This window comes from Lissotriton vulgaris, chromosome 9 (assembly GCF_964263255.1).
Source record: "Lissotriton vulgaris chromosome 9, aLisVul1.2, whole genome shotgun sequence".
NCBI lineage: Eukaryota > Metazoa > Chordata > Amphibia > Caudata > Salamandridae > Lissotriton > Lissotriton vulgaris.
This window is the reverse complement of record NC_141697.1, coordinates 1,065,725,884-1,065,748,317: the sequence shown is the minus strand read 5'-3', so window position 1 is coordinate 1,065,748,317 and position 22,434 is coordinate 1,065,725,884. Positions and strand designations below refer to the sequence as shown.

The 22,434-nt window shown below is 41.7% G+C and overlaps 1 protein-coding gene across 2 annotated transcripts in view; it reads left to right on the top strand.

The window, feature by feature from the left end:
- The window catches only part of TAFA1 (TAFA chemokine like family member 1), a 1,279,349-nt gene that overhangs the window by 890,758 nt on the left and 366,157 nt on the right, over positions 1-22,434 (top strand). For both annotated transcript variants that reach the window (XM_086936839.1, XM_086936838.1), the window contains exon 4: positions 19,512-19,652. In XM_086936839.1, coding sequence (XP_086792965.1) covers positions 19,512-19,652 — 141 coding nt within the window. The remainder of the gene's footprint in view (positions 1-19,511; positions 19,653-22,434) is intronic.

Sequence of the window (22,434 nt, the reverse complement as noted above, 5' to 3'; positions counted from 1 at the left end):
CTCCAGATCAGAGGATTACATAGACTATGTCAGCAGAGGGTCCACTGGTGTAATCATGGCACTTCAACTGACTCTAACTTAAGTGGATGAGCTGTGGTATGAGAGCAGCAGTATTGATTTACACTTTGGGCTTTACAGTAACACAAGCTCCTCATTTTTGCCCACACTGAATGAATGGCATTAGTTTGCCCGCAACATCTCATTTTATCTTTATATTGACCGAAATACGTACAAGTCATGCAGCTTTTACAGTAGCACAGAGAGCCAGCCCTAAGCACACATCCTTTGACTGCCACCCATCTTCTGCCCGGGCTGGTGCATCCATAACACAAGTAAAGAAGTAGCCTCTAGTGGTGGTGCACAATAAAATCAAAAGGCCTGAAAACAGGTGTTTGAGTATAAGGAGAGCTCCAATGGCAAAATATAATTTTCCACTGAGTACAAAAAAAAACACCTCACATTTTTTGTGTCCTCAGAAACTCATCTTAGTCCATCTCTGGCATCGGGCGTCATCTGTGAGTGATCATTCCTATTGTTAGTTTGTTTAACTCATATAATTTTCTTCCCTCAAGTGGGAGGAAGAAAATAATTTTCGATTTAGCCGTAAATGACCCTATGGACTATCCTGAGACTCGTGGTGCATCTCTCATGTTAGCTCAGACAGACAAGCCCCATGACATGGTGCATACATTTTCAAAATGTTCGCCAGAATTTAGGAGCCACCAAAAGCCACTGGAGGACCGCTAATTACCTACAAGGTAAATGAAGATATTGAAAATGGGATTGAATAGATGCTGCTGGACTTGTGATGCTGCTATCGTTTATTAATTCTTAAAGTGTCTATTATTGACCAATGTGATGATGCCATCGTTTATGAATTCTTTGAGTGTCTATTATTGACCAACAATGATATAATGAATAATCTGTATGTTTGATAATAAAATAAAACAAATAATTAGGCGACAGTCTCTGAAATATTGCCATACTCCTGAGCATCGTTGAGGAACACCTAACACGTCGGATTGCATGGCATGGGGGGCGCACTGAGTGGTAGCAGGAGCGGCCTACTGCCTAAAACATCCGAAGTACAGGAAGTGCTTAATCTGTTGACTGGCATGAGATGAAGAGACTGTGTTCAAAATGCTGCCATATGAGAAAAATATTTTTAATGTTTCTAATTCCTTTACGATTAACATCAATCTTGCAGAGGAAACGATGAGAGGCATTTCAGTGTAAAACATGTTTACTGGATTCCTAGCATTTTTATGCATGATTATTTTATGCTTGCTAGTCGTTGGTATTATTGATGTTGCAGCTTTCCCTAAATAATTATTCAGCTTTGAATCAATATCCAAGAGAGTAGTGTGGGCTTTGCAGCAGTTGAATAAATAAAACACTAGGAACACTCTATAATAGTTCCCTTTTAAGATCAGGTTTTAGTTCAAGCATTTTTGTAAATATACATATGATGTTGTTCGTGATGGCACTGATAAAACTTGGCATTTAGTAGGGAAAAACGCAGCAGTTAATGAGCAAGCATTAAAGGAGAAAAGGGAATAAAATGTTAATTTAATTTAAGCTCCATAAGGAGCATGGATAGCTATGGACAGGAGGAAAACAATGTCAAAGCTAAATCAGTAGAATGGCTACAGGGAGGTCAAGGTTTACAATAAACAGTTGCTATATATTGGATACACCTCCTTCTGTACATTATGCAAGGGTAAAAGTACACCCTGCCATACATGATAAGGCTATTGCAAGTCACGCAGAAGATCTATAATAATATAGAGGAATTAGACCAAAGGCAGAGTTCCTTCATAAAGTGGCTTGCAATATCATAATCATGTATGCTAGGGAGTAATTTAACCGATATAATACATGGTCAACCCATCACCTTTCCCACAACACACTTGGGGCATATTCACAAGGAGCTATCAAATAATTAACTGCACTTCATCGCAGCCAAAGCCGTGATAAATTTTCGCCACCATTCACAAGCAGGTGTTAACAGCCCACAGCACCACTTTTCCCACGATAGCAGCCGCAAAAAGCATTGCCACAGAGGACACCCGCAACTATCGCTAATGAGATGCAGAGTAGGTGTTCCCATGTAAAAATCCGCGACAACACCACACCTCAACATTCACAACAACCAGACAGATTGGCGATAAGAACACAAAACACGCGATAAGGTGTGTTAGCAGCAGGAATTTTACACCTGCTCTGACCTGGTGTAAAGTCGGATGGCAGACTGCACCACAATAGGGAGCCTAGCCCAGGGAGTCATCAGAAGGACAATAGATGACATGGAGCAACTGAACATGCAGCACGGACACCCAAGAGGGCCATAACACCCACCCGGCACCACCCCCGGACCACCACAGGGGCAGGGCAGACAATCACAGCGGCCCCCCAGGAAACACACCTGCCTCACAGGCCAAACATCTGACAATGTCACTGTCCACTACAGGCTAAAAGGGACCACCATCCTACGCATCCTGGCAATCATCGCCTAACAGGCCTATGGCACCAACACAGCGGGCAGCCAACATCCCACCCCAAGCTGCTGGCTGTGCACCACCTGTTGGCCCCTGGCACACCCCAAACAACACCCGCCAAAGTCGACAGAGTCTCACAGCCAGCCACATCCAAGACCCCCACGCCTCTCCTGGACATCACCATCCTCCTGGCACCCCAGTCCCCATACGGCCAATACAATGCACAGGAACCACTGGTGACCAAGCAAGGACCATACGCCATAGCCGGATGCACGCACGTGTTAGGGGCAATCCACTGCACACATGTCTCACCTGTGCCCCCTGTTGACACAGCATACAATCAGCGCAAGCACACGTCACACATCAATGTGCAGACAACATCCGAACACCGTGGTACCCTCACCAATGTCGACTCCGAATAACCAGCCAGTGTGGAAGATCCCTTCACCCTCCGACAGTCCAACAGGAATCAGCATCCCAAAATCGCACAAAGGGAAATGCACAGCCCCTTGTCAACTTCCCAATTTACACCCCACTCACCTCAACTCCACAACCATGCAATCCACAACTCTGGCAATGCACACATCATAAAATCACAACCAACATACACAACAACATGCCCACCCACCAGATACCAGAGAACAACTCACAATGGTAACCTGAGCAAACAGTGAGCATCATCCATCAATGTCATGGCACCTCAGCCACACAATAGCCAAATGTGGGGAGAGGTGTCAATCAGGCATGTGTGAAGGATGCAGTTGAACCATGAATGGGAGAGTGCCACAAACACTTTCCAACGCCATCCGGCGAGCCGTGCTGCCACAAACCCTGTCCATGACATCTGGCGAGCCGTGCTGCAACAAACCCTGTCCAACGGACTCTGGAGAGCTGTGCTGCCAAAACCCTGTCCAATTCCATCCGGCAAACCATGGATGAGGGACCAGGACAACCCTGCGGACCAGTAGGACTAACATCCAGCACCTAGTCATGAATCACGATTGGCTGACTCCACACCAGTGGACGCACGGAGAGGAATCAGAGGAAGATGCGGCTCAGTCCTGATGAAAGCCGGGTCACAGTTGCAGAGGTGACCTATGCGGGCAACACTCAGTGAATGGCTATACAAATTTTCTTCTGTGCACTCAAAGTTCATAAATCAAAGTCTTTATATAGTAGAATCTCTCAATTTATTTTCTTCATTGAAGAGTTCAATTCATAAATCTTCATAACGTTCCCACGCAGCCAACACGTGTTTCGTCTGGTCTGTATTGACCATTGACTTCCTCAGGGCTGCAACCCAAATAACAAAAATTGCAAATATTCAAATAAACGCCACCATATGGAGAATCTCTTTTCAGCATTAGTTTTCAAACTTAGTAAGTCCCAAAGGGATACACCCTCATGCCATTAAGTGTCCAAAGAAATAGTAGAAAAACACCAAATTCACAACTTAAGACACCCATAAGTGATAAAAGTACCTATAAGATATAGTGTGAATAGCCTCCAAAGTAAGTGCCATTATAAGTAGATAGCTTAGTCATAGACAGTAGTTCATGACTAAAGTATTAGTATTCGATGCAGACCTAAACGAGCAACAACGTACCAATATTACGATATAATCTTTCGTTTCTAATCCAAGCGTTAATAATATCTTTATTCTTTACTCCATCTAAAGGCAACCACATAAAAAAAAAGGACTATAATTTCCATTTATTACTCTAATAAACTTCACTCTGCTTATTTGCACAAACTCACTCCTTAGTGCTCAAATTATTGGCCAGTCTTTTATCCTCATAGCCGGAAAAATTATCTATAGAAAAAATGTAGTAGATTTTTACGATCTCATCAGTATCAATCCCTCTGTTCGATATCTTTAAACAGAAGAAATATTCTTCCCTCACCTTCTACAGTATTGTATCATATCTGCCGGCTTTAAATATCAATCCGCATATAATCCATTTTTCGAACGTCCAAATTGTGCGAGTACGACACCTAAAATAATAATAGAACCGATCATTACTCTCTTCCCATATGTAATATCAAACAAGTTTCTCTATCTTCAACCCGCAGTCGTGCTCCCGTGCTCAAACTTACCTCGAATCTTCTAATTCGATCTTATCTCCATAGCGTTCTACTCGGGCGCCATCTTACCTCTCTCATTTATACAATAGCAACGTAAGCGCCATCTTGGAAAAGTATTTCTCCACGATTCTGCGTTTACAGTTAAACTTCCTACTAACCTTATTACTGTTTTGAAAGAAGTTACCTAAAATATATGGAAATAGTATAATCGTTCCGATTAAAATTCTTTTATATCTACGTTTGCCCTCCACGTCTGTATCTTTATCACTATAGGCAGCATAATAAAATTAGAAATACTGTCGCCAACTTCGATTGGGTACCGTAGTTAACCGTAGTTACCGTAATTCCGTAGTTTAATGCCATCGTTTACTATTTTCCTCAGCGTTATTGTCGCTGCAAGCGGCTTTATAAAAATACGGTCGCCATCTTGGATTGGGTACCGTAGTTATGAAAATCCAGTAAATTAAGTTCAATGTTAGAATGGTCAGATACACCAAATTAAGGTACAATTTTAGAGCGGTCATATCAACCGTTCTGAATACTTCAGCTTGATTATTAACAAGTCTCTATAATTTTGTCAAAACAATATCGTCATATTCTTACATTTTACAAGTTATACGATTCAAATTACGGATACCTGAGTACGTGGTTACCATAATATTCGTCATTCGAAAAGAGTACGGGCTCATTGTTAGTATCTAATTTTAATAGATCATAAGATTAAATTACGTATCCTTAGTGTAAATAGCTATCGTAATATTCGTAATACAAAAAGATTACGGGCTTCGAATTATGGTTTTTCCAGTCTACCACACAGGCTTATGCTGCAGTCGTATTCTGGTTCTACCTACCACCTCTTAATAAACAGAATTCTTTTGTCTTGTCCTACGCTAAATCTATCAATACGATATTAGCACTGGAAACATTCCCACTTATAATAACAAAAGTCTGTATATCACTAGTTATAAGAGTCCTAAATAAAGGGAAAAGTAAATAGTCTAAAAGAATATCAATCTACTAGTTATAGTTGGTATGTTGTTTTCCATAGAGGCTACATCCCCTAAATAAAGAGTCTAAAGGCAGAAGACCAGATTATGAAGTAGAAGCAAGAGAAAATCTCGGTCTCTAATTAAGTTTCTCCTCGTCCTTACATTACAACATATGTATCAATTTACCTCTCTTATTGAAGCATTTTCATAATTATAATCAAACATCCAAATGTATTCTGAATCTTATGTAAACATCATTAAAAGTAGCATATACAGTAAAGTTTATATCTTTTCATATACATCATTCCCTGGATATATTAAGTTCATCTGATGAATCATTATCTTCCAAACAGTTTCAGATGATAGCAAAAAGTACAAAGAACATTACTCTTGACCCAAAAAGAATTCATATTCATGATCAATGTTCAATCCTCTTTCTACGACTTTCAGTTTAATTAACCACATCACTTCTTTCCTTCTTAATGACAATAAACTATTGCCTCCTCTAGGGTCTGGCCCTATGTGGTCTATACCATGATAACTGAAAACATGGTGTTCTTTATTCTCATAGTTTTCGACCATATGGGATGCAATGGGATAACATGTATCTCCTTGTTTTAAAGCACTAAAGTGTTCTGTCATTCTATCTCTCAATCTTCTGATTGTACTCCCCACGTATATTTTACTGCAGGTACAAACAATAACATAAACCACATAGGTGGTATCACAGTTAATAAACATCTTAATAACATTGTCTCTAGTCTCATTGTAATTAAAATGTACCACTTTCTTCTTGGCCCACCTACATGAGTTACATCTTCCACATTTGTGAAACGCTTTTTGTCTACTCAGCCAATCCGAACTCTCAGGTTTCTTCGGGTAGCTTGGGCTTAACATATTTGACAAAGTCAAACCTTTCTAAAAGGTCAGACTAGGGTTCTTAGTCAGGTAGGGTTGTAAATCTTGATCTAATAACAATAGATGCCAATGTTTTTTCAGAATAGAAAAAAGTCTCCTACTTGCTGTACTAAAGTTAGGTATCATTCTAACTTTGTCTTCTTTCATATTCTTATTAGTTTCCTTGTTTCTCTCTTTAAGGGTTTCACTACGTTTCAATTTCATGACTCTGGTTACTGCGGATTTGATCACTTTCTCTTCATAACCACGATCCATGAATCTAAGTGACATATCTTTCACATTGTGATCAAAATCCTTATCTAAAGTACAATTTCGTCGTGCCCTCACCATTTCCCCATATGGTATAGCATTAATATGACTGCTGGGGTGGCAGCTCCCAGCATGCAAAATGGCATTACAGCTTGTAGGTTTTCTGTACATCTGCTTCTCAGTCTATCTCCTTCGACAAACAACTCTATATCCAGAAATGTGATGCTCTTGTAATCATATTGAGTAGTAAATTTAAGATTACAGGTATTATTGTTTAAATAGTCAAAAAACCCTTTGAGTTGTTCTACAGTTCCCGTACAGATCAGAAGACAGTCGTCTATAAAACATCCCCAGTAGTGTATATACTGTATCCACTCTTTGTTGTCAGGACCCCAGATCCGCCCCGCTTCGAACCACCCCATAAAGAGGTTAGTAAACGACGGAGCGAATCTAGATCCCATTGCTGTTCCAAGTCGTTGTTTAAACCATTGTCCATCGAACAGGAATACGTTGTTCTTGAGGACCAATTCTGTCATATGTAAGATCATCTGAGCGTGGTCATAAAATTCAGCTGGTCTGCGGCTGAGAAAGTAATCTAGCGCTTGTGTACCAAGATCATGGTTGATGTTGGAATGTAAAGATACTACATATAGTGTTACTAGTATCATCCCTTCTTCCCACACTAGGTCACTCAGAAGATTTAAAACGTGTTTAGTATCTTCAATAAACAATGGTAAATTATAGACATGATCTCTAAGAAAAGTATCTATGTACTCTGATAAGTGCTCTGTCGGTCCACCTATCCCTGAAACAATAGTCCTACCAGGCAGTTTGTCTCAGCATTTGTGGACCTTGGGTTAACCTCATAACTGCTATGGAACGTCCAGCTCCAGTGATAGACGTTCCATTGCGCAGGTGCAGTTCGAACTTTCAACGGCCGACGGCAGCACAACGGAGGTAGTGGTGCCGTCGGCCGGTGAACGTGCGCAGCACTTAAGGGGTTAAGTATACATGCAAGGTGCCCCTTGGATATGTAACTTGCAAGTATAAGTATTCGTCATAATCCAAGAGGGTTAGTTCATACCATTCTTTAACATTAGTATTAATCATACTAGTGCTCATACTAGTGCTGCCCGCTGCCTCCGACCTACACTGCTCTCAGCCCTAGGCTGTGGTAAAGTAGGCCACAGATTTGGAATAGAACTTCGAGTATGCAAAGTCTGATTACACATCATTGCACATAAGGGGAAGCCTAAGAGGATGTCACCTTGCAACTTGGCGGAGAGAAAAGGATCCTCGTTACCGAGGTGTTTTTTACACTACCGACAACTGCCCTGGTGTCACTAGCGCTGTGAAACGTGAGCCAAAGACACGTGGCTGTGGGCCACTGCTGACCACTGCCTACGGCCTACACTGCATTCCAGTAGGTCACAAAGTCATGATTCAGCAATGGAGGAGCCCATATCGGTGTACCTAAATACCAAAAAGGGGTTGCCAGTACTGATAACAAAGAGTAATTTACATGTGTTCCAACCCAGCACCTGAAAAAACAATTCAAGACCGGGAGCTCTTTAGTAGCTTTTAATATTCTTTTTAACTTTTGTCAGCAAAGAAAAATTGTTTCATAAAATGCTTATTCAAAAAACACGAACAACTAATACATGCTAGGTACAAACTATAATTTGGGAATCATTCACCATAACAAACATGTCACAGGCATACAACAATCAACCATTCATGGGGATAAGGGGTATAATGACTGCAAAGACTACAAAAGTGCAAAACGTACAATATTTACAGTGAAATGACGAGCACAAAACACAGGGAAATGAGAGAAAAAAGCCAAAGTCTGCACAACAATTGGAAAATGGTGTCACTTGGAAGTTATTCAAAACAAGAGTACATTCCTATGTCAAATTAGAATGTTCATAATATTTGTTAAATAAAGAGGTAATGTACACAAAATAGTGATAAGCAACAGGGGAACTTTTTTGATGAGCTTATCACTCTTGCAGACAGCAGTCCCCAGCCATTTTGCTGTCTGCAAGAGTGATAAGCTCATCAAAAAAGTTCCCCTGTTGCTTATCACTATTTTGTGTACATTACCTCTTTATTTAACAAATATTATGAACATTCTAATTTGACATAGGAATGTACTCTTGTTTTAAATAACTTCCAAGTGACACCATTTTCCAATTATTGTGCAGACTTTGGCTTTTTTCTCTCATTTCCCTGTGTTTTGTGCTCGTCATTTCACTTTAAATATTGTTCGTTTTGCACTTTTGTAGTCTTTGCAGTCATTATACCCCTTATCCCCATGAATGGTTGATTGTTGTATGCCTGTGACATGTTTGTTATGGTGAATGATTCCCAAATTATAGTTTGTACCTAGCATGTATTAGTTGTTCGTGTTTTTTGAATAAGCATTTTATGAAACAATTTTTCTTTGCTGACAAAAGTTAAAAAGAATATTAAAAGCTACTAAAGAGCTCCCGGTCTTGAATTGTTTTTTCAGGTGCTGGGTTGGAACACATGTAAATTACTCTTTGTTATCAGTACTGGCAACCCCTTTTTGTTATTTAGGATTCTGGCTCAGCCATACTGATTAGAGCCAACCCCTAGGTGTTTTTCGCATATCGGTGTACCGGCATCATCGCAGTCTGCATCCCCACCCAGCCCCGGTGTCACTAAGTCTATTCCCTGACATTCATGGACTCTCTCTGGTGGAACAGTGGTGGTGCCTGAGCCTATGGACTAGGGGCAGTTTTCACCCCCACATAGCTGATACTGAATTAGTGGTGGCAACGGGCTGTCGCATTCTACTTCTCCATTTGCTGCTTCCTGATAAAACCAAATCTTTTGGCGTCTTGCCCTGGAGGACACCTTTCACTGTCCCCTGAAACACTCCGAAACATGCACCTCGGACAATGATGGTTACCTGCTGAGGTCGCATGGCCCATCTGTCTGCACTGCAAGTCACCGTTCCATGGCTGGGTGCCTGTGCCGGCCGCAGTGCATCCAGGACCACTAACTCTATGCTGGTCAAGTCCCCTTCTCCGGAGAAATAGGCTGTCCCCTGAGGTGTGGGCCTTGGGCTCATCAACGCCATGACTCTGTGGCCTTGTGCTGTACACAGCCTCCGGCCCCATATGCGTCACACCAGGGCTCACACAGCAAAGTGAGTCAAGACCGGCTTGGACGATGCATCACCGCAGTAGGCATACGCCACCACCACAAGGACCACCTCCAAACGCCATCTGCCAGAGTTGAAGCAGTGGTCCAGACAGACTTCGTGGTTGCTCAGGTCTGTCGTGGCTGCCATCATCGGCCTGTTACCCTGTTCAGCACTACAGGTGCCAGTGACTCGGTGCACCGCAGGCCATTATCCGTAGCTGATTGTGTTTTCTGCTTTGGAGCGGTTACGCAGGTATGTCACCTAAACAGTGTGGGGTCCTGAGGCGTTGATGGTGAAGATGATGCAGGTCTGACACACCCCACTGCATCTGCATCTGGAATATATCCTAGGGACACAATCCAAGACTTTTTCTGCACATGAGCGCGCTCATCTCTAGTGTCCACAGACCAGTGCACTGCGACTCACGGACACTTTTGTCTGCATGTTGGCTGTCTTCTGGACTTTTTCCGGATCAGCCCATGTTGCTCATCAGTCGACTCTGTATTGCATGTGTTTTCTGTTTGAGTTGCACTAGTGTCCAATGTCCAAGTGGTTGCCAACACCAGACATTCCTTGAGGAGTGGCTTACACTCACCCCATACATATCCAGCACAGGGGTCACTGTACACGTGGCCCTGCCAATAAAGGAGCCGGGTGCTCGCGCCTGTCGCCAGTTCAACATTATCTCTGCATGTGTCCCTGTGGTGTTGTAGTATGCATGTGGTCCCTGGGCCCTACAACTTTACATTGTGCGGTGTACCACAGATGCAGACATGACACCGGAGGCAGCGGGTTGGGGCTTGGACATGTAGCTTTGTCGTAATCCACTCCATTCATGAGGGGAGTAGCCAGGGCCGTTGTACAAATAGCCAACATGGGTGTGTGACTGCTAATTGCGCTCGCCTAGGCTTGGTTCTGTGCTTTGCATGTGCATCTCCATGTGCCTTTATGGCAGCGTGGGTCTCCTTTCTGGGGTGTGGGTGGGCCTTGTAGGGTGATAGATCCCTACGTATGTGTCATGGTTCGCATTTCATAGGTTCGGTCCCCTACAACACCTGTTGGGCCACCTCCTTTTGACATTCTGACACATGCCATTGGGGTGTCATGTGTGGGTGGGTGAAGTGTTGTGAGCCAGCTGTGCCTGCGGGTGCTTCCTGCTGTGTGGTCTGTTGCAGGCTCAGTGTTCTCCTCTGGGTGTCTTGAATGCCCAGGTCCTGGTGGTGGGTTGCATGGGATATCCATGGGTTGTTGTAGGACGTCGGTGTCAACAGTGTGGTGGTCCTCTCCAGTATCACTGATGCGTTGTATTATGTGCTCTGCTGCAGGTGTTGTGTGCCCCTCTGCAATATGAAGGGGAGTTGTGTGTTGCCTTTGTGTTAGCATATATGTTGTGCTAGTTTGCATGCAGACTGTATGGCGGTGTACATTGTGACTGTTTGGTGGGGGTGCTGGATTCCTCTGCTTGTGGGTCAGTTGCTGGTAGTGTTCTATCACCTCCGTGATGCTGGTCTTATTTTCCTGCGGTCTGCACCCCGTCTTCCTCTCACTCTTCTCCATGGCCTTCCCTGACCCTGTTGTTCCTTGCTGGTAATCTGTGAGGGTTGTGGGGTTCGAGTTGGGCTCTGCGCTGGGTCATGGTGCATCCATGCTGCTACGTGCTTTGGCTTGTCTCTGGTGTATTTCTACTGGGGTCTTTATGGTGCATTGTCTCACCAGACCCATTGGATTTGCAGGCCTGGGGCCGGGTTTCTCTACTTTTTGTACCGCAGTTGGCTTCGTCTCATTGTTTTGCATTCACGTATCGCATTCTTGCGGCGTGGCGTTGATTTTCGAGCTGAAATTTGACACGTTGTCTGGTGTCTATCGCATGCTACTGCCTTGTTGTGAATTCAACGTTGACACAGGGTTATTTTCCCACGATGGGCTGCGATGTTGAAAGTTGCGTTACGCTACTCTTGCGGTAGTTATTACACATTCTTATGAATATACCCCTTAAAACCTTGAGGCATACCTCTTTCATTAGAAAGAACTAGCAAGTTTGCAAACATGAAGAATAAAAATAAAAACCTCTAGTGGAAAATTAAACACATCAAGAACCTGTTAGTTATTTGTTGCAAACAGATATTAGAAACAGATCATTAGAAGTTTGTTTTTTTTTAAATAAAAAGCTGCACTAGCTTGGAATGTGTAGAAACATGCAGAGTGATTCTAGCTTTTCTCTATCTATTGAGTGCAAAAAATGTTCTCTCTGCTTGTCATTGTAAACTAATAATAAAGCAGAAGACAGAAAAGCAATGCTCTGTTTTCCTTGCTTTAAACAGCCGCTTTAATTATGCTCTGCAACCTGACCTGCCTTTCATCCCGGCTGCTGGATCTGGCAGGAGGCACTGTCATGTCAGAACTTGACTGTAATAATTTATAACAGTCGAGTTCTGACATCTTTTCATTATAATTGATGACTGGGTGCGCCACAAATCGCCAATTATAAAGAAATTAGAGACTGGCATTTATACAAGGATTAGATAATCCCACATATTATAAACTATTGTAAATCACCAAAGAGTTCCATGACCCTATAGAGAAAAGAGTCCAAAAGACTGAGTTCCTTTATCAGATCACAGAACTCTGAGTTGACTTGCTCTATCCTCAAAATGTATGGTAGAGTGTATTGCATTCCAAATAATACATGGTCATACCTTCACCCTTCCTACAAACCTTGTTATGAAATATGAATATGAAAATATGCAAGAAGTAGTGTGGTTGAATGAAGAATACAGACGGAATGCAATATGACAATAAACTCATCACACAGCAGTTAGATATGTTCAATCAATATTTTTCTGTAATGACCTTTAGTGGACCTAATTTAAGCATGCTGCATATATATTTCTCTTCTGCTCAGCACTATTCAATCTAGAAAACAGATCAAAACAAATGAAAATGCAGCTGCACTTATGCTCTTGGATATGTCTTTCACCTGAACTTTTGGCTCTGGCATTATGATGCTCACTATCATAACGTATTACACTTGAGCAGCTGTGTTATTTTATAATTCCAGGTGACTAGTGATGTCACAATAATATGGAAAATCGAAACAGATTTTTATACAAAGATTACACGTTCCCGCGTACTGTAACAGATTAAAGGAAAGTAGAAGTGAGTTACTGAACTTTTCAACGCACCTTTCTGTGGTCTTCAGCAGGGGGCATACACATAGGGAAAAAAACATAAAGTCGCGCATTTACCTGCAATTAAAATTGTCATTAGGAAATTGCAACACTTGTGGAACCCTGCTTTCTTCTGATTATTATTCACATATAATTTGTCACACACACGTTTTCTCTGTAGATCTTATACCTGAAGTGAAAGTTCATTGTTAAACCAAGGTGGCCATAGCTAACTGGGTAGAAATGTACGTTATTTAATTGAGTTTATTTAGTAAAGTGTTTGTTACATATGCTATTGAAATATAAAATCAGATCTTGTAAAAAGGTTCTGCTTTAAAGGCCCTTCCAACCACAGTTAAACCCTGTCAAGAAACTATTCAGAATACTTCCCTGAAATGAAATGTTAGTTATTGGAGAAACGTGCCAGGTTGTAGAACTTGGGTACTCACAAACATTCACCTGGGGCCACAAAGTACTGTCTGTGGCATGCACGAGGGCCACACTTACGCCAGCGGGGTGAGAGTCAGGGTAATGAAAAGTGGGCGTAGGGGGCTGTGAAGCAGATGCATGGTGTGGACAAACTGAGTCACGTGACTTTTGTCTGACACCAATGCTCTATTCTCATGCAACAAGAATGAAAGTCAAGGCATTAACTTCTAATGTATGATGTGAGAGGGAAAGATATGCCCATCTGATGAACTGCAAAATGTGAAACCAGAACCCCTAGTTTAACAGCTTTCTGAATGTTCCTGAACTGTCAAATGAACAGCAGCCTAGAGCTGTTGGACAACAGGGGGCCACAATTAACGGTCAGGAGGGCCACATGTGTCCCCCGGGCCGTACTTTGAGTATTATAGTTGTTCAAACTGACATCTAAAAGGACAAGATATGCCACACCCAATACATGCCAGATGTCACTGCTCCCATGAGAAAGCTTAAAACCGTCAGTCAAAGCTGCTAGGTGATACTGCAACAACTCAGCGTAACAATTGGAAAACGCGATTCGTCAGAAGCAGGTAAGGAAGAGTTGTGTTTGATAGACCTGCTGCAATGGCGATATCCATTTCAAAATGTGCACCGATGGAAACTTCACGCCATTCCGAGGAGAAGGTATATAACTACATATAGTATATGCGACCAACAAACCTCTTGAACAGAAAACTTGACACACCTGACACACATTTAACACATACCCACTTCCATCACTTTAGCTTGCTAGATGAAAAAACTCTTTATAACAGAATAATGGGGAGATAAGAACATTGAAATGATGTATAATTTAATCATCACCAGGTGCTATGGCAGGTTGGAGAGTAGGAGTTTCAAAGGTTTCCAAGATAAAATGCAGGCCAAGAGATGGCAGAATTTGTTGGAATTATAACATTTGACAGAGAGAAATTACATCTGAATTCTTTGTTGGTGTCAGACAATTTATATAGGTGCATAGCCATTAAATTAAACAATAGTGGGGTAGGATAGTGCTTATTAACATAAATGTGTAAACTAATTGTCATCAAGTTATGAAATTCAGGGAGTAGTGCCTTGGAGACACCGTTTGAATCATACAAGAATGGCTCCTAAATATTAAGAGTGATTGTTAAGCAAAGGGTTCATAGGCTCTTTTACGTAAACTATTTACTTTGAAATTATTGAAAAGTCACTAGTTTGAACGGTCATCAACCTTAACACAACGGCTGCCTCAAAGAGCTGCAGAAAGGGTGCATTTATGCTTGGCAAACAACGCAATGTTAAATTTCGTTTTGTATGATTTTGACTAAAATCTCAATGCAGCCAAAGTTTAATTGGCAGAGTCTCTCTAGCAGTATATGATGGATGCGCTTTTAAGTGGCTTCAGTAACATGAATGACTTTGAATCCCCTGTGGGGAGCCCACTACTTCCCTGTTCCACTACTGTGCACTGGCAGAATGCTCACTAAGCAGGATCAATATATGCCCACTCAACATTAATTGAAACTGTTGACCTATATTTCCAATACTGAATAAAAATGTCAGCCACACTAGGTTGAAAGAAATTAAAATGAATTAGAAACGTGTGTTGTGTTTGAATACAATTATGACACCCTTCTAAAATGAGACACACTGGCTGTCACTGTAGCCATCCAAGGATGCAAATGATTTTGTCAGAAGGTGGCTTTTGTTTTTTAAATGAAAGTGTGTAAAATGCCTACCTGTTGATTGCTAAGCAGAGCCTGGATCAAAAATACCTTTCTTGAACACAAAGATAGGCAGTGAATAACATATCAAAGTCAGAAAGGCAGCTGGATGTGATGCACGTCCAGTATGTATATATCTGTGTAATTCAAAACTGACAAGCCCTCAATAAACCCACCTCATTAAAAGAAAACGTGCATTATTTTAGTCTATGGGATTGATAGTTCCATATTTAAATAAGAGAAAGAGGATGGAAGTTATGTCTTACTGGCCCATCACCCTTGTGAACATTTCATGGAATTCATCTTATGGTTTCTTGTAAGAGTATTTGAATGAATGGAGCAGCAGAACCTCATTCCCCAGGGGTAGCGGGATTTCAACAAAAGCTACAGTATGGAGGATCTCATTACGGTTCAAACATGCTAGAGGAAAGGGAAATTGGCATGACTATGGGCATCGTTGGTAGAGTATGAAACCTGCATTAATGTTCCTGTTTAGACTGCCTTGCAAACACACACTTCTATAAATGTGCACACGGGTGATATAACAAGCAGTTTTGCTCCTAAAAGTGATGCTATGCAAAATTGCCAATTGACCAGAATATTTTTCCACTGACTTTAACAGTGAAAAACAAGGGCTCAAGCCTTATCCTCTATCACTAGGTTCATGAGGATTCATCATGTGAATAATGCAGCTATTGTAGGCCTCATCTATCTAGATTGTCACACAACAATTCTAGGTCTACTTATTTCGAAATAAGTTACCTGCAAATCTTTCAGAAACAAATTAGTGAATTTGTGGAAGGTTTACAATGCCCACATGTGCCACATCAGAGCGACAATTGTGTTTCAAGGTCAATACACTGAAGGAGACCGTTTTTAAAGCAGTACTTGTACCATGTTTGTTTGCAATGTAAAACAAGAGGAGGCACAAGCTGGAGCAATCGTGTCTTTTCCACAAAGCAACAGAACAATGCCTGAAGTCCTATAATCAATGTGACCAGAAACATCATTAATAGAATCAATGCTAAGAGCGAGAGGTTCTGCCTGGCATTCCAGCCTGCAAGCTAATGTAAAATAAGTTCTCATTTGCTTCATGTTTCTATGAGACTTATCCCAGAACTGCTAAAGTCTTTAGGGAACAATAATGTGAGAGCTGTTTTGAGGGAACTTCGAGGGTCTGACTGTACGAAAAGTATTCATATTTGGTATTCACCCTAGCGTCAGGTCAATTCAACAAGCAAGTGACGTTTGCTATCGGCCAACATTATGTAAGGCATTCAAAATAAATCTCTTTAAAAAAGTCTGTGCGATAGGTTACATATCTTGGGTATCAAACAGGAACTGATCTCAATAGGATATGTTGTATATTTAAATGATCCCTGGGTTAGAGAAAGGTATCTCATAGCATTACTCTCTCATAAGAAATAAGATTGCAAGTTTAGACTCAACTTAGGGTCTGATTGAAAGTTGGCAGACATGGTTTTCTACCACAAGTGTGACAAAGTGTCCTCTCTGTTAAATCATTGGTCTGCCCACTCTAGTATGAGTCAGGCATACCAAGGGTTTCCAACGGCAATGTCCCACCAGGCTCAGCTGTCAGCCACCTACTAAATGGCCTGATGGAATAGGGGGACATCAGTATAAGAGCATGATATCACCCACCTTACTTAGAGCAAAAAGCAAGATGTTCTTTATTTCTGTTCAGGACTGCATTGGAAACACTGGTGGCATAGAAAAAAATTAAATTACTAATGACCCCCACAACCTGAAAGAAAACTTCCAGAGTGTCAGTTTCTTTGGAATAGTGTTTTTAAAAATCAAGCTTTAACTTTTCGAATTTTCTTTTGAAAGCTAAAATGTGTGATGGCCAACCTCCTGAAACATGGCAGGCACTCACCAAACATTCAGTGCTGTCATAGGAGCCATTATGGTGGCAGCTCCAGTGAAGGCACAGAAATCATTACAAGGCTGGCAGTGATCTCTAGACATGGTGGGCAGTAATCCCTAGGGGCGGTGGACGTAATGTGCTCCACCACTCATGATGGATGGCGGACATCTGCCACACTATGAATCAGGCCCTTAGTCTTTCAACTCTTGCTGTTGGAGATGGAAGGGGAAATCAGGTAGACACCTATTGCCATTGTCTGATAATAGGGTTGGATGACTCCCAGTTTTATTGCTATCAGTTGCACTTTACACTATGTTAAGATCTAAATTGTTGAGGTCTCTCTTTCTAAGACAGTCCTTTAGGAATGCACCCAAAGCTTTCCGTTTAGTTTGTGGTCTATAAAAGCCTACCAATCTATTCAAATTTTGAATGAGTGGAGCAGGGAAAATGTGATTTGCAAAAGAACAAATGCTTTCAACTGCCGTGCCAGCAGGGGATTGGCCACGCGTCTGGCCAGATTCTAACGAATCTTATCCCAAGAGCTTCCTGATGTCAAGAAAATTCTAGCCATAATCAAAAAGTACATTTTAAAGTGTTGTGTATGAATAATGAATTGAGTGACTGTATAGATGCAATATGTTTTTTAAAGTGTGTTAATATGTCCATTTTAAAAATGGCTTCCTATATATTGTAGTAATCTAACCAATAATTGGTGGGTGCAGGAAAAACATAATTCTCAAACGAGAAGGATTTGTCTAGGGCAGTAGGATGATCGAGTTAGTTGGAAGTCCAAAACTCAAACGTAGTGTAACTTGAAAAAATCCTTTTATGTGTATCAATGTCTAATTGGTACTGTTGTAATGGAATCCGTTTTCATTCATAGGTAAATACGTATTTACAGTATTTGTGTGCATTTGTTCAATGTGTCAGACTAGAACTATCCGAATTATGAGCTTTATTGTGACTTTGAGTAAAGGAGTGCACATCGAACGATGAACATTAAATACTGCCAGCGTGTCATTGGCTGTTGTGTCTTATATTATCAACCAGAAATGTTTAATTAAACAAATATGTACCAGGGCTATTAAGAGGTTCACTTGCTCTAAAAGATGATATGTGGGCGATCTAGATTTTAGAATCTGTCCTCTCAGTGCAAAGGTAATCCTCAAAGTAATTCAACAGGTAGAACAACTTCATACTGCATGTTTGGATGTTATTGTCAGTACAGGAATGGAAGTGAAGAAAGTAGTTCAAGAAAAGTTATCCAAGTTTCAGCAACATCGTCAACTGAGGTGTTCCAAAGATTCTCTAAGCTATGCCTACCTCTCTCTTTAGGTACCTTGTCACACTTAAGGCATAAAAGAGCAAGACATGAAGGAATATGCAGGAAACAAGCACAATGAACCATTGACAACAGATAAAGGGCAAGGCTCCCAATGTACTAAACTGTTTTGTGGTCACGAAGCCTGCAGTTTGCCAATACACAGGCTTTGTGACTGCAAGACAAGGAGTTGCAGGATATGAAGGATATCATGTGCCTGCACAGTTCAATTTTCAACGCCTTGCCAATCAGTAGGCGAAGGCGGCAGGAAGGGGCATCCTCCTCATGATTCACAATGGAAAGTACCAATGTTTGTGATGGCAGCAAACCATTGATCAGATACTGATTTCCAAAAGTGGACTGAATACCATTTGCAAAGTGAAAGCACTTGGATACTTGAAGTACACGGTCCACCTTGTGAATGTGTGTTCTCAGCATCTGATGGAGCATGCAGAAGTCCAGAGGACCAACTGCAAGTGCCCCTTCTTTTATTTGGAAAAGCAGGCCATTTCTTTTTTAATTTCAAAGCATGGTATTAAGACTTTTTCACATACATTTAAACATCGCTTTCACTTCACGGGGTCACACCCCCAACTGGTCGTACCTACTTGAGGTACTAAATCTGGCTTACATGATCGGATGTCCCCCTTAGTACTGTCCTACTATAGGAGTAAAGGTAAGCAGGCCATTTCCAAAGAGTGTTCAGATAGTGCTGATCATTAAGGATATGCACAAGGTGGACGACATCACAAGAACATTGATCACGGGTAAGCCATTTTTGAGCATTGTAGAGTGGTCAAGGAGATGTCACTGATCTTTCTAACCAGAGTCTCACTTAAGCCGGCACCCAACAGAGGTCATTCTATTTTGCCAAAAACACTAAGTGGCCCATTTACCATCACATTGCTAGTTTCAGGTTTACCTTGGTAAAAGTAACTTACGGTGAAATACTTTTCCCTTCTCTGGTATCTTCAAATGTAACAGCAACCCTCTTTTCTTTCTTTACTCTCATAGACTAAGCACAGATGTTGTTTTCTTTGTCAACAGAAGGAGGAACTTGTGAAGTCATAGCAGCCCACAGATGTTGCAATAAGAATCGCATTGAAGAAAGATCACAGACCGTAAAATGTTCGTGTTTACCTGGGAAAGTGGCTGGAACAACACGAAACAGGCCTTCCTGTGTTGATGGCAAGTAGATTTGGATGCTACTTCAATTATGTCATTTAATTCAGTGGCGCCGAGATTGAATGCTTATTATAGAAACTGCTAAAGGAATGGAGCATCATTTACTCTTCACAAGTCACATGAAAGAAAGACTTTGATCTAAAGGCATTTCTTAGTATATTTATTCAGATTTTTAAAACTCAATAAATTGTACTGTGAAATGTAGCTCATCATCTTTCCACAAATATATTTTGGAGCCCTATAACACATATCAAATAATCAGTCAATCTGAGCACACATTGCAGAAAGCTTCAACTCTGTAAACAGTATACTTTTTTTGATGAAATATGAACAAGAGACCATTCATATATTGGTAAATAGTCTCCGTAGGCCCTTGAGGAATTGAAGTAAAAAAAAAACAGTAGTGTCTAATTGTCTGCCACGTCCCATGCAGGTAAGACCGGTGGGGCCAGGTGGGGTGGGGGGTATTTCGACAGACGATGGCAAAGGAAAATTTATTATTTATTTAATTTTCCCTCATCGCCGTCTATCGAAATCCCCCTCACCCATCTTTCCCCACCTCCACACTGCTCTTACCTGCACGGGCCACGGCTACCGATTGTCGATTAGGTTTTCAGTTTCTGAGAGCCATTGAGGCGACCTTTGACAGCAAGGCTATCGTACGCTCAAGAGGGCCTTTATGTTCACAGAATGTCCATCTTTCCTTTATTATGTGCCATGCAGGAAGAGAGAGCCTGAGAGACACACTTTAATATGGCAAATAACTTAGTGATCCAGACTTTCAAAAGGAAGAGCCCCCTTCACAGCCTTATGCTCACCTCTGAACGGTTCCCACCCACAGCTATGTGTGTGTATGCAATTGAAGAAGAAATAGGACAACCAGAAATAGGGAGAAAGAGGAAGAAAAGTCAATAGGGGAGAAAAGAGTGTAGGATTAATGGGACCTACATTGAGCAGGGAGTAAGAGAAGATCCACATCCAATGGGACGATATTTTTGTAAATAGTATTATGGACACACTATTTATGTCAAAGAATATTTTTGTAGACAATATTCTTACATACAACCCCTCAAACACACATTCATGTAGGAAGCAATGAGACAGATGTGTCAATAAGCAAACATACCCCAAAGTCCACTTGAACAAAAATGCAAAGAGAATGTATATTTGTATTCTAGATTAAATTGTAAAGGTTGACGTTTGGAATTATGAGTGTGAAAATGGAGGAGCTGCATTTTCTACCTGAACCTTTCTAGAGACCAAACCTGAGGAGAGTGCATAAATGAGTGTGCGCTATGCTAGACGAGGAGAGTCTAGTCCATGTATTTTGTGTTTAAGGTTTGAAATGGAAGAAAGTATTTCTTGACTGGGTTAAGCTCTGGATGTTCAGAGATTTGTCTCTTGAAGTAGGATGAGCAAGGGAACATAGAGGAATTCGTACATTCTAAAGAGGCTTCACAATGTGATTTGTTCACTGTCAGAGGGAGATTCTCGAGTACAACTGATGGTAACATGTTTTGTTATCCCAGTGGGAATAACTTTTTTAAATGAGCATTGAAATTAAGTGTTGCTAAAATATAAAATGGACAGAACACGAGCTTGTAATGCAAGGTGATTGCCTAGAAATGTGTTATTTATCCAATAGGCAGACCTGAATTGTCCACATTTTACACATGATTGACTACAGTGCTACTAGGGTGAGCAATAGTCTCATAGAGTGTGTGGAGCTGGTGCTTGGAGGTTAACACTACTAATAAACTTGCCATTGTAAATCCAGCTTTGTGTTTGCTGTTTAAAAAGATGAACTGTCTGTTCTGACTGAGCTTAGATTGAGAGCAGTTAATGGGATACTTCTGCCTGCTCATCTGGACATTAACGATTTACCTCTGTGCACACAATTTGTTGAAAGTAGGTGCTTTTTACTAACTCTATAATTGTAAAGTAAAATTCCCATAATTCTATAATGCACCCTATATGTCTATGAATGTGTCACAGCATCTCGGAGTTTGCACACTTTTTTAACATGAAAGACGTGTTAATATGATGTAGCAATAATATTGTGTGCTAATTATCAGCTGATGGTGCTCATTTATCTTATCATGCAACAAATTAGAATGAATCATACTGTAGTAGTTGCTATAATAATGAGTGTTTAGGGGTTTTACCATGTATTCTAAATATTACTGTGTTTGCAATTACTGCTAGGTCCCCTTTTTAGGTCGAGCAGACCTACCCTCAATGCGTGAGCATTGAAGGTGTCTGCTTCAGACCTATTGTGGCCCGTATTTAGGAATGTGGACAGCTACAAGACGCGCGCTTTGACAAGGTCAGATTTCACCTAGGGAGCGAGCGTCTGATAGCTGCGCATGCGCGGTGCAAAGCCCTTGCTCACACACAGACACAGGCAGCCCCCACCCCTCTGCATGCACGCACGCACACACACACACACAGGCGCGCGCATGCACACGCAGGCATACGGCACACATACAGGCACACATACAGGCACACTATCCCCTACCTCGCATTCTCTCTCAATCACACACAGTCACGCATGCGCACACACATTCCCTCGCACACACGCACACACGCGCGCACACACTCCCCCCCTCCCCCCCAGGCATACACACAGGCACGCACGCACTTCACATCAGGCCTGGGCCCCACTCACCGACTGCGCTCTTCCGGCGGGGCTCCTCTCGCGCTCCGCTCCTCACAGTGCGGCGCGTCTCCTCTTCAAAATCGGGGCTCCCTCAGGTCAGAGGAGCCCCGCAACAGGCGCCACACT